At 39.8% G+C, this 15,616-nt stretch overlaps 1 protein-coding gene across 1 annotated transcript in view; it reads right to left on the reverse strand.

Moving 5' to 3' along the window:
- The window catches only part of DLGAP2 (discs, large (Drosophila) homolog-associated protein 2), a 109,909-nt gene that overhangs the window by 66,128 nt on the left and 28,165 nt on the right, over window positions 1-15,616 (reverse strand). Inside the window, exon 3 of the mRNA XM_009333207.1 lies at window positions 2,980-3,191. Within this exon, the coding sequence (XP_009331482.1) occupies window positions 2,980-3,191 (212 nt within the window). The remainder of the gene's footprint in view (window positions 1-2,979; window positions 3,192-15,616) is intronic.

Raw genomic sequence — 15,616 nt, forward strand, 5'->3', positions numbered from 1 at the left:
TTCAGCAGTGTGATCAGTGGTACAAAGGGTACTCAGCATGCAACGGGGATTACTGAGCTGTGCTGGAGGAGGAAGGAAGGCTCCATAACCATCATCCCTTGCTACATCCTTCATAGAAATCTGCCAGACATAAAAGGTAACCACAGCTACAGGGAGAGAGAGATGTGCTTGGAGGAGATGGCTTGTGGTGAAAACCCAGGTTTAGGATCAGCACTTTGTATTTCTGTGAGACAAGAAATTTTCTGTCTGCTTAAGGGCTGCTGAAATTTGCAGATCTTTGCAAGAAAGACATACAAGAACAAGAATAGTTGTCGCATTTCTGCCTGAAGTTCACTGGAAAAAAACGTGTACGTTAGGCTGGCAGATTCAAGGTGCTGCCCCTCAGTTTAAGGGAAAATTGAGGATTAAAAATATAGCAGCAGCAGCCTGGCTGCCTAATTATTCCTAGTGCAGTTTGTGACAAATTCCCAACAGAGCCCCTAATAATATTTCACAGTATTACAAAAAGCTTCCTCCTTTTCCGACTGTAGTTAGTGGTAACTATGCCATTAAATCCTTTGGCACCATGAACAGGCACAGCTGTCAACTCCAGTATACTGCATCAGCATCACACCCGTGTTTTAATCAATTATATTTTGAGTGGTGTATTTGCAATACATGGAAAACTGACAGAAGACACACCATTTGGTATTGACCTACTAGTCAGATCAGAAAGACTTTTTTTCTTGAAACATATTCTTTGAATACCTATGTCTAGTTGCTGTCTGGATCTGTTCATAGGCTGTGGGGGTCTAGGGCAGGCACCGAGACCTGCCACTCACTGGAAAATTTGTGCTGTTATCTACATTCACTTGGGGAAGGCCCAACCATAGCCAAAACCAAAGAACAGAACAGAATAGATTTTATTTGGTCTAAGTACTTGGAAAGTTAGAACTGTCTCTGAGAAAAGATTTTAGTTTGTGGTACTAGTATGGATATGACGTACCCTCCAAAACAGGATGGCTGCATCCAAACTGCCTTCTGGAATAATCCCTGGCCTACACTAATGCCCAGAACATGGCCAGGCAGTGGCTGGGACAGTACTAATAGACCCAGGCAACAAGTCTGCTGGGGACGACTCCAAAATCTTCTCAGTGTACCTGGTCAGGTTTCTGTACTCAGGTCTGTGTTCTGGAAATGTTTAATTTACCAGCAGGAAGACAGCCGGTCAACGTGTGGAAGTCTGAGAAAGCCTATTAATCTCGTCTTTCCCTGTTGCCTTCAGAAGGGTCACTCTTAACAAGTCACAGACATTAGATCACTCTCTCTTAGCACATCTTATCCCATGAGCATAATTGCCCTTTTGTAGGACCCACAGCTTTCAGAGCCATTTATGAGAAAATCCAGAATTCTCCAGGGCTGCAGAATTCACAACATATGTCTCCACCATGGCTGAGAAATTATGGGCTCCTCATCCTGAAAGACCTCTGCTCCCACTGACATGTACTTACAAGCTGAAAATTAACCACTTTTTTTGTTTTCCGGGGACTTTCACAAATTCAGACTGAACCAGTTGATGTAGCCAGTGTGCTTCAAACCCAAAATTCAGCCCAGATACAATGACTGAGGATATCAAAAATTCAAATGTTGCTTCCAACCATTGCCATTAAGAGCTCATCTTTTCATCTTTGGAAATCTGCCAGCAATACTTATGTTATAGGCCATGTTTTCATCTTTGGAACTAATATTGTAGAAAATCCTTCAGATTCACATTCAGAATTTGGCTCAGTTGCCTAAACATAGGTCTCTGGCACCCTTTGAGATGCCATAAGGTATCCTGCCTGGATTTTAGTTGCCAATAGAGAGCGGAGACCTGCCAGTCTTGTTTCATGGTATCTCAGAAATCTTCGAGCAGATCATGGTACAGACGCCTTTGTTTATGCATCTGAATTGAACCTGCAGAGATGCGTGAACAAGCTACACAGAACAATATAGTTGTAAACTGTTCTCTTCAGTAATAGTGAAAGTTGATTTCCAGATTGCAAGCTAAATAATTCAGTTTAATTAAGCCAAAAGGATTTTTGCCTAAGGTTTTTGTTTTCTTTTATTTTATGAAAAGGTGAGTCACTATGGTATACTATACATGGTATTACCTACAGAACAATAAACAACCTTTGATCAAAGGTTCCACTCTTAATTTCTTCATTTTATGTATTCCTCCCAGGCAAAAAGATCAATTTTCTAAGCCGTGGGAAACACTCAAGTCACATTAATAGAAGCTGCAGATTTGGAATCAGGCTACAACTTTGAAACTGTCTCCAGAAGTATACTTATACTTTAGTTATAAAATGATATATTGAAAGGATAAAAAGGAGAGAAAAATAAAGATCTATTGGAAAACATATATGACTACATATTTTCCTATAGTTTTAAAATTTGCTTTAGTTATTTAATAGGCCATATTGTAGGTAGTATGAAAAAAAAAAACAAAACCCTCCACAATATGTTTAAATGAATATGATACAGTACAGCTGATACATAACACATTGTACCCGTAAAAAGGGTGTAAGATGACAAATATACGATACAATTACGTATTTGTTATTATACCTAGTATACAGTGTATTTCCTATTTCAGAGAAAGCAATGAAATAACAAAGAATTATAATATCAAACAATCCTTCCAGAGAAGAAATATTCAGAATTTTAAACTTTTAATAATAAATTTAATAAAAATATGGATGTATTTCCTTTAGTAAGCATAATAAACTCTTTCTGAAGTAGCAGGTTTGTTACATGAATGGAGGAAAATGGCAGTTTTTCATCCAGTAATCACAAGAAACCGTAGCTAATTTAAAATGAAGACACAAAAGTTAGCTTTTTAACTATAGTATCATATTTTCTCATGGATACTGACCACTACCAGTAAGACACAAAGAAAAATTACCCAAGTCATGACAAGTTCCATAAAGGTGTATAACATGGTATAGTGAAACTTACTTTTGATGATCTCCCAGTGGTCTTTGTCCAATGGATTTTAATAATGACTCTGGTCGAACTGTTAATTTTGGTGATGTCTTGGGACTAGTATCAGAGTCTCCACTTTCTTCATCTCCCATGGCCTTAATATAGCTACCACTTCTCATTCTTCTGCAGGGGATCTCTTCGTCTTTCCCACCAGCTGGGTATCCTCCCCATTCATCCTGAGGTACCTAATGGAGACCATAAAACACACACACAAAATGTGCATTATTCTTTTCATATACTTAAATACTTCCTTCAGTTTTTTATTTTACAAAGACAAGTCATGATTTTTTTATTCTTCAGAAACAGATCACTTCAAAAGAAATTTCTAGGGTCCCTGTCGTGGTTTAACCTCAGTCGGCAACTAAGCACCACGCAGCTGCTCGCTCACTCCCCCACCCCACCCGGTGGGATGGGGGAGAGAATTGGAAGAGCACAAGTGAGAAAAACTCATGGGTTGAGATAAAAACAGTTTAATAATTGAAAGAAAATAATAATAATATGATAATAATAATAATAATACACAAAGCAAGTGATGCACAGTACAATTGTTCACCACCTGCCGACCGATGCCCAGCCAGTCCCCGAGCAGCGGCCCCCCCCGGCCAGCTTCCCCCAGTTTATGTACTGAGCATGACGTCACATGGTATGGAATGTCCCTTTGGCCAGTTTGGCTGTGCCCCCTCCCAGCTTCTTGTGCACCTCCAGCCTTCTCAGTCGGTAGAGCATGGGAAACTAGAAAGTCCTTGGCTAGTGTAAGCATTACCTAGCAACAACTAAAACATGGGTGCGTTATCAACTTTGTTCTCATCCTAAATCCAAACCACAGCACTGTACCAGCTACTAGGAAGGAAAGTAACTCTATCCCTGCCAAAACCAGGACAGTCCCCAAATGATTTGGCAATTTAATTCCAACTTCAAGATTGGAAATTTTCAGTTTATAAATGTTGGAACCTAAGAAACAATCAAGTCATGGTTTGTGAGCTGAGCTGCAATATCTATTTGTAGACATGCTCTAAATTGCAGGACGTAGCTTACCTTAACCTCTTCAAAGTTTGCACAAAGCTTCTCAGCTGATAAACAGTAAGTCAATCAGGAGTCTCAGACCTAAAACTCATTGAAAGCTAAGCACTTCAGAGTCTTTTACCAGCTCTCCTTATATGGGGCTTTGACTGCTTTTCAGGAAGGTGAATGAAGTATTCAAGTTAAAATAAGCTGTGATTTTGGCATAAATGGACAGGATTCTGAGTTAGGACAAACTTCTGTGAAAAAAAAGCAAATGTGGCAATTTGTCTTCTTATTTAGAAACTGCAAAATAGTTCATAGAGGCTGTAACATATCAGGAACGTAGCCAGTTAATTATTAATACATTTGGTTGAGGCTGCTTTCATGCAGTTGAGGTCATTTTTCGAATAGTAAGATTGGTAGTCAGATAATCCACAGCTGGTGGGTGAGTATCTCCCTGCACCACAAATTGGCAGAGAATTGAGCAGAAGTAGATTTTCCAATCCAAAGTGAAATCAGCCTTGTTTTAAGACTTACGGATCAACTCAGCAAGCCTGTCTCTGCCAGTATTGCTGATTCTTTGCTTTTTGTTTAATCTTCCAAGGTGCTGAGTCCTCTGGTCCTAATCCAGAAACACACTTAAGCATTTACTTAACTTAACGGATATGAGCAACTCTCTGAAATCCATTATAATGACTCATGGTTAAAAAGAAGGATGTGACAGAATACATCTGTGGACCAGGGCTGATGCACTTGGCAGCATCAAATCCTTTATAAACATAATGACTTCATATATATTAAACAGTACAATGGCATTATTTACCAATATACTATAAATCTGAACTTCCAGTTAAACATATATTAAGGAGTTTCTGCAAAGCAGGATGTCTAATAAAGACTTTCAAATCAAACATATTTGAGTCCTTCTACAGACAGAGTTCGCTGCGGAGCTGAAGCAAATGCTCCCATTGGTTTCAGCAGTCTTGGAGACTGGATTTAAATAACTAACATGATCTGCCTGTCATTTTTACTGCCCTTTCAAGGTACACGAATTAGCCACACACCAGGTGAACAGACCTGGTGCTTTGAGTCCCAAAAAAGGATTAAGGGGGAAATGAAGTTTTAAAAGGGGGTGAACAAGTAAAGATAGAGATATTAAATTAAACAAGCTCAGGAGAGCAAAAAGAGAGACTGAAGATGAGGTCAGATAAGAAGATATGAAACAGATCGCACAGATCAGAAAAATGTTAGAGACAAATATCAGAGGAAAAAATTATGAGTTATATTCTTATATGAAGTAATAGGACAGAGCATGAATCTAAATGAAATATGGGTTAGATCATGCAAAGAAACAAACTTTTCATATTATTCAGCTTTGGATGGTGATTGGAAAGGGAGCATGAAAAATCTTCCCAAACTTGAAGCCTGTAAATGTGATACATCATCCTAATTTCTTTTCTAAGACCTAGTAAGTATGAGATTAATATTGGAGGAAAGATTTTTGAGATTCTAGGAAACCTAAGAGGTATTTACATGTAGCGATAGTTGTAATAGCCAGACTCCTAAAATATATAAAATAAATATATTTTCTTAAGCTTTTTTTTATCTACAGCTGGTAATACTAGTAACTGTAAAAATCTGAATTAGAGAGCTATATTAAGAAAAATTAATTGATATCATACAAACATACTCTCACTTTTAAATCTTCTTTATTACTTGTATGTCAGCATAGCTAAAAACAAAATCCAAATGCTGAAAAAGCATTTATTGGCATCTACATGGGCCCAGTGCAAGTAATACTGTTCAATTTTCTGTACTAAAGCTGAATTATTATGTTCAGTCTTAATATTCTTTTTTCAAAAAACTCATAACTTTTTCATAGAATAATTATTTTGGCTTGAAATGTCTTTCCTTCATTTTATCTCGAAGATAATTAAATAGAAAGTTTAAAAAGACATTGATCAATAACCTTTTACTTACTCAAATGCAAAAATGATTAGTTTCTCAACTTTCTTTTGTCTGAAATTCCATGTTCAAATAACTAGATAAGGACTGGATTTAAATGAGTAAACACAGGCTTATTTGTTGATTGAAGTTGAAATCTTACTTTAAAAGATAGGAATGACTGGTTTTTTACATTAAAGTGCCTAAAAAATTAAGCTTCTTCACTGCGATAAGGAGCTTCATGGGGACAAATCTTACAGTTATGTGCATTACTATTTTTGTTGATTACGTTTATTTCGCTTTCTGAATTCATAAGTTAAATGAATTCACATGAAAGCTAAACCTGAAGGAGCCCTGCTCCATTTGTGCTTGTGAGGTACTCACGGTATACACAAATGCACCAAGAATCCCTTTCTAAACCGAGTAACTTGTTGACTATCACAGAAGCCTTTATGATTGAAAAAAACATTATTCACAATTAAAATATGTGTATTTTTTTTACTCTTGAGCCATTCAAAGGAGCAGCATACAATGAACACAAGGAAAATGCTTCTGGAGCCTGGCAAGGAAGTTTGACAATGTGTTCTTTCAGAAGGTTTCATGCAGAGCCTAGGAAAACATCTGGAGTCCTTTTGCTGTCTTCAAAAGCCAAGAAAAGGGCCCTTGACATTGTTTTTCCTCATGGACTGAGAATAAAAACAAAATTTGAGTCCCAGTTTGGCCTGGTTCATCATTTAGTTTAGCCTATAGGTTAAATACTTGGAAAAATCTTTCCAAATCCAGGCCAATTCAGATGCCAACATAGCTTTAAAGAAAAAGCAGAAGTATTATACTAGTGCAGGAAAGATTTTTATTTTGAAATACTAACAAAAATATTTAACAGCATGTGTAAGGGTCATTAAATGTATATTTTCCAAACCATGAAAAGGGCTTTGCAGCTTACAGAAATGCTTTTTTACAATAGTTACCAGCCCCTGAAATTCCCATCTGCAGGGCTTGCAGCTGCTAATTGGGAATAATTACCCTAATTACCTACTTGCATATAGTGATGAGTGCTGATATTTATAATGTCTAAAATGGCCTTCCTCCTGTTCTAGATGTTAACATGAATCCTTGTATATACAGTTTCTATCCACAGAGGAGTTAGACTGCATATTACCATATGAATTTCCTTTTGTAAGAACGACGAGCTGACAAGGTCTGGATCTTTTCATTTAATTTTGTCACTGGCTGATGATTTGGTTATAACTATTACAGAAAATGATGAGTCTCTTTCATAAATTTCATGCACTGTTGCTGTGGGAGCACAACCAGGTTCAGGAAATTTGGGATTTTTAAATTGTTCTGCTACTGATTCAGTGTGATATCTTACATTAGTCACCTAGGGCCAATTTTATTAAAACACCTGGTACCTAAAACTTACTACATTTTATGGACCTGATCCTGCAAGTGAACTCCAGAACCTTAGGTAGGACCCTAAATTCCCCATGAAAGGCATTTGGGAGAGTTAGCTCCTTCAGAGTAGCATCCAAAAGGAACCAGAAGGTTCCTTTAGTTAGCAGCCAAAATGCAAAGCATGAAGAAAAATCTCAAACATTTCTCCTTTCTTGGGTTTATTGTATCTGATTACAGGCAGCAGAAAGGCCCTTCTGTTGTGTCCTATTCACAGCCTAAAACCATCTTCTGAAGAACAAATTCAGATGTTTTTTTTCAAAGAACTGAGCAGCCTTATTCTTTCCTTCCATGACAGAGCAGCGTGGGAGACATTACTGCTTACCTTCTAATCAATAATGGTTGGAGTGCTCGGGAAGGAGAAGACTTAGGGTTGATAAATAAACTGGCATGTTCTCCTCCTCTTTTTGTAACTCATGGCCTTTTCATGAAACACCCACAGATTCCCTGGGGAGGGCTGGTTCAAAGAGAAGGACATCATGTACAAGAAAGGGTGTGTTGCAGCCTCGTCATCCAGGCACTTACCTGGAATGAGGGAGCTTAATTATAGTCCCTGGGCCAAACACTCACATGAATTTTATGTGAAAGGGTGTTTGGATAAAACATTTTAACAAAGAAAGAAGTGTCTTTGCTCCAAACTGCCTTACAGCCTGCTGCTCAGAATGCAATTTGGGGAACTGAGAAGATGGGGGTTTGACCTTGTACAGGCTAAGGAAGAAACTGAACTCACATCTTCACAGTGGGTATTCTAGAAACTTTGTTACTATGAAAACGAATTTCCTTGTTTTAGAAGAAAAGTCACTATCCTTGTGTTTTGTTAGAAGTCCTTCCTGTTGGGTGTCTTGGTTGTGCTCAGATTAGACCTGTGAGAAGAAAAGGATTTTGGACCCGACTGGACTTCGGCAGTAAGTCTGTCCCCTGATTCTCAGATTGCACAGATTCTGTGTGTAAGCAACAGCATGTTGTCAGGGAAAACAGAGATGAATTCACCAAACCTCTGGAACAAACTAGGAATCATGGAATTGCTGAGACTGGAAGGGACTCTGGAGGTCTCTAGTCCAGCCTCCCGCTCAAAGCATGGTCAGATACAGCAGGTTGCCCAGGACTGTGTCCAGCTGGGTTTTGAATGTTTCCAAAGATGGAGACTCCACAACCTCTCTAGGCAACCTATTCTAATGTTTGACCACAGTCGGGGGGAAAAAGTTTTTCCTTATATCTAATCAGAGATAGGTAATCTAGGCTCCCATTCAGGAACCTGTGCTAGCAGTGTGAATACCCAACCTTGTATCTAAGAAATACTGATGTCAAAACTGGAAGAACCAATGAAATATTAATTCTTCTGGACTTTGACCACTGTTAATTCAAGTTTTTTAATTTCAGTTTAGGATTTAGCTAAAGAAGTCAAACTGGCAACAGCTACTGGCATTTCAAAACAGATCTGCTCCTGTTGTTCCACCCACTTCTATGGCATTTGCTGCCAGCTCCCAGAATTTTAAAGGTGTTCCACCACTAAACTGCTGATCGACTTAAAATCTGGCATATCACTTTACTATCTAAAATGAAACACTTCTAAATATATGGCTTCAGCTGAGGGACCTGACTATAACTTCTTCATATTTCTCATTCTCAAAGGTTAAAATGAGGATTACCTACCTCACAGGAATCCTGTGAAATTTAATTAGCATGCAGATGTAAAATGCACTGAAATATTCATTATGACCTAAATCTTATTTTAGTAATATAGATTTCACATTTTACTACAAGCAGAAGATTTCTGTGCATGAAATTAGACTATAGGCGATATAAAGAAGGATAAGATATGAAACACTATGTAGTAAATATGTAATTTTTGTAATTTTACGCTTTCTCAGCCTGGTCAAGAAGGTGACCCCCCCCCCCCAAAAAAAAAAAAAAGAAGGACACAACCTGAAATGTAGGTAACAGATTTTCTCTTAAATCATGCTGTCTTTAAGGAGCCTCAGAAAAACAGCATTTGTGCACAGCTGCAAGTAGATGAAAGTAGATGACGATCTTGCAAGGCAGACAGAAATGCTTTTTAGCATGGTAAAAAGTTTCCTTGATATTATAATGGGAGGTGGGAGATGGACCTCCTGTGTTTTCAAAAATGTTGCTGAAGAAGGAACACTGACCAATTAGTAGAATTTTATTCTGAAGTAAATGACACTAATGACATTCCCCTATTTGCTGGCTGCGGACTCTATATTGGTCTAGCTTTTGGCAGGAGGGAAGAGTGCAGTATCTGAAAATAAAACTTTGTTTCCTCAATAGCTAACCTTGTGTCTACACCTCAACACCATTCTCAGTGCACATTTTTAACTAGTTTTTTGTCTGTGGGTTTTTTTAATGTGCTATTTCATTGTTCAAAGAATATGAATTATACCATGAAGCCATTCAAAAATTTCTACAAAATATGCCAGGGACTCCCTCTCACCACTAACAATGCCAATCCTTGTAATTAGCTTTAATTTTCACATGCCACCCCCTACTCCCTGAACTCCTTGACAGCTCAGAAGCACAGAGAGTTCTTACAGCATTCCCCGAAAGTCTGTTGACACTGTCCATCAAGGAATAGCCATAGTATCACAGGAAGAGGAAGAAAATCACATAGATCCCAAACAATATATGCTTTACACTGGGTTGAAAACAACTTGACTTCAGGAATTTGGGAGTTGGGAATGGACTGGATACCCATGCAGATCACAGAACACAAACATAATATTCCAGCTGGGAGATGTTCAAATAGGCAAACCGGTACCAGCATTATTTACTGCCCGATTTTAGTTTTTCATGTGTAGTTCCAAGCAAAGCTGCACTGACTGATCCTTGATGGAAAGAAGACTTCCGTCTAGTGTACTCAGGATTGCTTACTCACCACTTCTTTATTTTCTACAGAGCAGTGTTCTTTTCATTGAAATAATACTTCATAACTTTTATCTCAACAGTGATGAACTAAAAAAAAAAGAACCAGTACTATGTATCCTAACTGGTTCTCCAGCAACAATATGAATTGCAATCTAAGGATGGTTAGATACTGTAAATAGTGTTGTGAGGACTCCGTGGCTTTGTTTATACTGTTTGGATGAATGTGGGCCAAATGCCCACCTCATGACCCACTGTGCTCATACTGCTGGCAAAGACCCTTGCAGTTCATCCACCTGCAAATCTTCTGCTACATTGCTAGGTCCCTCTGGGACCCTCTGGACTCTGTGCTGCTTTGATACAGTGGAGTGAGGTGCAGTCAGACGGCAGTGGTGGGCTTGTCCACACGATAAGTGATTTTTGCTTGCTAATCCTGGAGCTCACTGAGATCTTGTGCCAGAACTTTGATATAAGATGAGCTTGGACTGAAGGGACGGCTTGGCCTGTACTTAAATGAGAACCTATATATATATAGCCTCTCAATCTAAGACACAAAAACTGTAGGGATTCAACCAAGAAACCTGGGTTCCAGTTGGCTGCATATTTCCTTTGGTAAGTGACCCAGGATGCTCTTTCGTGGTCAGCTTAAGCCACTTTAAAATTGTACTACCATCAGCTTAAGTGGGGCAGGTTTTTCTTAAGCAATATTCAGCTTTTCAAGAAATGCTAGGAGTGGTAAAGTGACTTAGAGTGCTGCCTGGAAAATTACCCTCACAACAATAATAAAGATAAGTAAAGATAAGTTTTCAGCTGAACTGGTGAGTTGCTCCAACTCACTGTGCTGCTGCACAAACATCAGTACTAGCAAGAGAGAAGGATGAAAATGGTATGGTGATTACCCTAGGGCTGTGCATACATTAGTAAATGAAGACCCACTGTCTTGCCTGGAGGTCAGCTGGCCTGCAGCACTCCACACCCATGCTACTGAGCAATCTTTGCCTCCAAACCAGGGTGACTACCAGGAACGGTCCCTGGCCCGTGCTAAGTCCTGAACTGAACCCAGGAACTGTTTAGGGAAATACCGTCTGGCTTGGATGAAAACAATGCCCAAGACAGGCTGAGCCACATAACAGTATAGAGGATCAGGATGCAGTGCCAAGAAACCTTTCCTGACACTATGCAGTTTAATAGCATAGATGTAGCATAAGGTAGCAATTATTTTAATAATGGAGGTCCACAGAAGCATCAAAGACCAAAACTTGGAACTTCTCATGCTTGCCACAAAATGCAGCATTTCTGCCAATTAATTTGCCATAGTCATGCACCCAGAGTTTGTTTTTCTATCTCTTTGCCTTTTTGGGCCATGTCATATCTGCATTTTCCTTTACATCTTTCTCTATAAATTGAATTAATTTAATTACAATGCAAATTCTGCTAAAACCAAGCATCAAAAGGCTAAAGACCTAAACTGGATTGCAGCTTGTCACTCGCTACAGGTGAAGGGGAGCCAGGAATATACCTGCCAGCTGGGCTGCCTGACTGACAGGGCAACAGACGAGGCCCAGGGGACAGCCGTATCACCAACTGAAGCTAACTTCAAGTTTTCCTGGCAGATATTTTTGGGAGAGGTAGACTGAATTGCCTGAACCACATTTGTAGGGTGGATGGAGCCCAGCTATCTGCACAGCACAGTGAAGGAAAACAGCCTGGTTTTTTGACTGATGAAGTTGTGGGAGACAAGACTCCCTGAGTGCGAGGCATGTGCTCCTGCTCATGTGGGGTCACCTGCAATCCTGTGGCCTCGCTGCATCACGTCCAGCCCTCCCGCTAGGGCCCTGTGCGGCACAGCGCAGGCGTTGTGGTGCCTTACTATTCTGTCCTTTTCTAGCCTTTTCGGAAATGGGAAAATAAAATATCATCAGCCCCTTCAGCCCAGACTCTCAACACTGCATGACCTATCAGCCAAAATCACCTGTAGGTCCCCCCGGAAATATCTTTGCCTTTACCACTGCAGACACTAAGGGAAATTCAGAGTTGGCACCTTATTATTACCTGTGTGAGTGGGGCAAGACCCCACAGACCATTCATGGTCACAGAAGTATAGAGTAAGAGACGAAAATGCCCTTAAAGGAAGAAGAAAAGCAGAGGTGATCCCAACATATTTACAATGCACAGCACCTCCAAAACCACAGAGACTGCAGCTGTAGCAAGGACTCCAACACTGCAGAGCTGTTATATCGCTAGAGAGGGAAGAAGAACCTAAAAGGCAGCATACCCAGGGCTGACCCAAAAGAAGGCCTGTAGTAAACAGTGTCTTCTTTAATCTAAGCAGGAAATTATATCACTTTTTTTTCTATTTGTTATAGGGCTACTACTGAAAAAGACAGTGCAAGTCTTTAAAACATAAATAATTTCAAGGCTATATAAAATAGATATATTTGCTGCTCATCCATTTTCCTCATTTTAACTAATGATTGACAGTTTTGAACAGTTAACTCCAGATGACTCCAATTATTTAGCTTACAGAGTGAAATGAGTAGGTTTTTCCTGTCTAGCTACTAGGTAATGCTTAACTATCTGCCCACTTTTGAAAAGATCAGTTCCCTTACCAGAAGTACCAGCAACCTTATCCATATAAACATTCAGCCATTTAAACACATGCGCAACTCCACTCTAAAAAACAACCTTTAAGCACAGCACTGTAAGATGGCCAAAACCAGCTGGGGGGGAAAAAAAAATCAAAGCAACATCTATGAATGCTTCACCATTTTTTACAGTCACCTCCTTGCAGGAAAAATGGTATAGACTGCTCAGGAGAGGAGCTGGGTCTGCCCTAGGCAGCAAGCCTGCAGCATGGGAAGGTGTGCGGTCATTACAGCCCCGAGTGCGCGTTCCTGGCAGTCTTGTTTGACAGATGCAAGTGGCCTGACTGTATAAAATAATAAGTTACTCTTGGCTGAAACTTCTTCAGACCCAGCGACACCTTTGGGTAACTACTGCAAAGGTCAGCCTTCAGCTTTGGTGAAGTGAACGTTGAAAAACAATTTGGCAACACACTGTACTAACATTATAAAGGAGGACAATTCCCCCTGATTAAAGGGCAGTGGGATCACGGCCTCCCTTTTCTATTCCTAGCTTTGACATTTCTGCAGTAATAGGGACTTGTTTTGGCAGCTTTAAGAAAATAATAACTCTGAAATCTTTCCACTCTCGTTTGGAAAAAAGCTTCAGCAATTCATTTCAGCCAATATGAGCGCCCTAGCACATGGGCATGGAAGCGGTGCGCTGTTGTATCACTGATTAACATAGTAATTCAAGAAACCAGTAATCTGAGACAACTGGTCAGAGCTTTACACCATCGTTGATTGAATGTATTTATTTTCTGGTTTGTTTTGTTTTGTTTTGTTCCTTCCTCCCCCCCCCTTGGAAAGGATATTTAAGAAGTATTCTGGGTTTTGTGACACATAAAATCATCAGCATTCTGTAAATACAGGGAAGTGTCAGCTTTATGAAATCCTTTTTATTTAATGTTCTTAAAATCGTAAGTGCAACACTTCAGAGATATGATGGGTAGAGAGAACATTATAAGGACCAAGTACGAGTGGTTGAGCTTGTTGCTCTGTATGGGAGGACTACACCATTACTGACCTGGGGAGTAACTCCACAGAGCGGCTCCAGGTGCTGCGCCAAGATGTTGCAGGCTGACTTTAACACTGTGAACGGACTGTGGGGCATTAACTGTCCCATCATTTCCCTTATTGTCTGGGCATTACAGGTCTCTCTTGTACATCTCCACTCCTGACTGGGAGGGCACAGGGCTAGCTGAGACATCCTTATGGGACTGTAATGGGCTGTAGAAATCAAAATGGTACAGCATGTGCCCATGCTGATTTAGGATGCAGACTACCCTGCTACCCTACTAGCTACACTAACTTTTCCTGCTGTGGAAACGACCTAGTTAATTCTGGAGTGGTGGCTCGTGAAGGCAGCGTGGGTGATAGGTGCTGTTATCAAATCTCCACTAGCTCTGGCTAACTCCACAGTATGCATCAGTTAGTAAAATACCGGATGTAGTTTCTGTAGTTCATATATGGGTTTATGTCAAGCAAACAGATAAAATCTAGTTTCACAAAGATGAAGTGCTGAGGAAGGTGCATTGAGTTCAAGTCCATCCATCCTTGCAAACCAGAGGGAGAGTGCAAAGCAGTAGCATGCCTCTCGAGGGCAACAGTCTCATTTGTGGGAATCTGTCCTGTCCCCAGAAGAGTTCCTGGAAAAATGTAACTGAGGGCTTCATGCCTATTTATCCATTAGCTTGTCCTCAAAGCTCTTCTCCATGTAGGCATAATTTAAACCAGCAAAGAGCCTTGTTGAAACTGCTGCTTTTTTCTTTTTCTTTTTTTAAGAGACCAACTCTTGTGCTTTTCTTTCATTCTGTAGAGAACACAGCTGACATTACTACCCACATGCTTAGCAGTGCCAGTGCTGTAACGGATGACGCTAGTACTTAAATGCACTAGGAAGACAGGAGTGGGCTGAAGCCATTTTTAGAACAACATGCTATTTTCTCTTTTAGTGCTGACTCATTCACTGTACCTTGTGGTATGTTTACCTTGATTGCTTGCCGCTTCGCAGGCTGTTGAATGGCTGAGGGAGGAATATTAATCAGTGACACACGTAGCACTGTGCTTCAGAACTTCAGTGATGGTGAGTGCTATGCTCTTGCCTGTCTTTTGGCTTTATTGTAGGAATTACTTTCCTTTAACTAGCATTCACAGGTATCTCAGTCCTGGAAACTGTAAGTGACACTTATATTCATCATTTTAGCACAGCTATCTAGTTCATATCCATTTTTTCTGTTGAAAATCTTTGCTCCCCACTAGTACTCATATCAGAGTAGAATTAATCAAAGTCATTGCACTGTATATGTGTTGAACCTAATTAGCCAAAACAGCTGATGAAGACAGACAGGATCTCACAACTCATTTATCTTTTTCTTAACATATATTAAAATTAAAATTACATGGAAAGCAGTAGCAGCCGCTATAGCTAAAGCTAGACAAAAGTGTGCTTTACTGCATGTGTGATCTACTTAGGCTATTCTGCCTGCAGAGTGAGATGACAGAAGTGTTTTGTGCCCAGAAATTCATTTGTAGCTCAATTTGTTTGCATTCAAAACAGAAATTTAAGGCCCATACATAAAAACTGTTGCTAATCATTCACAAGAATCTGATAAATGCTATTGGTGTACAGTTACAAACGGCTGCTCTCTGCTCCTGTGGTGCTAGTTGACCGTCTGGTTCACATTACAGCTAAGTTGATTTAACAATGA

This window comes from Pygoscelis adeliae, unplaced genomic scaffold (assembly GCF_000699105.1).
Source record: "Pygoscelis adeliae isolate BGI_AS28 unplaced genomic scaffold, ASM69910v1 Scaffold57, whole genome shotgun sequence".
Taxonomy (NCBI): domain Eukaryota; kingdom Metazoa; phylum Chordata; class Aves; order Sphenisciformes; family Spheniscidae; genus Pygoscelis; species Pygoscelis adeliae.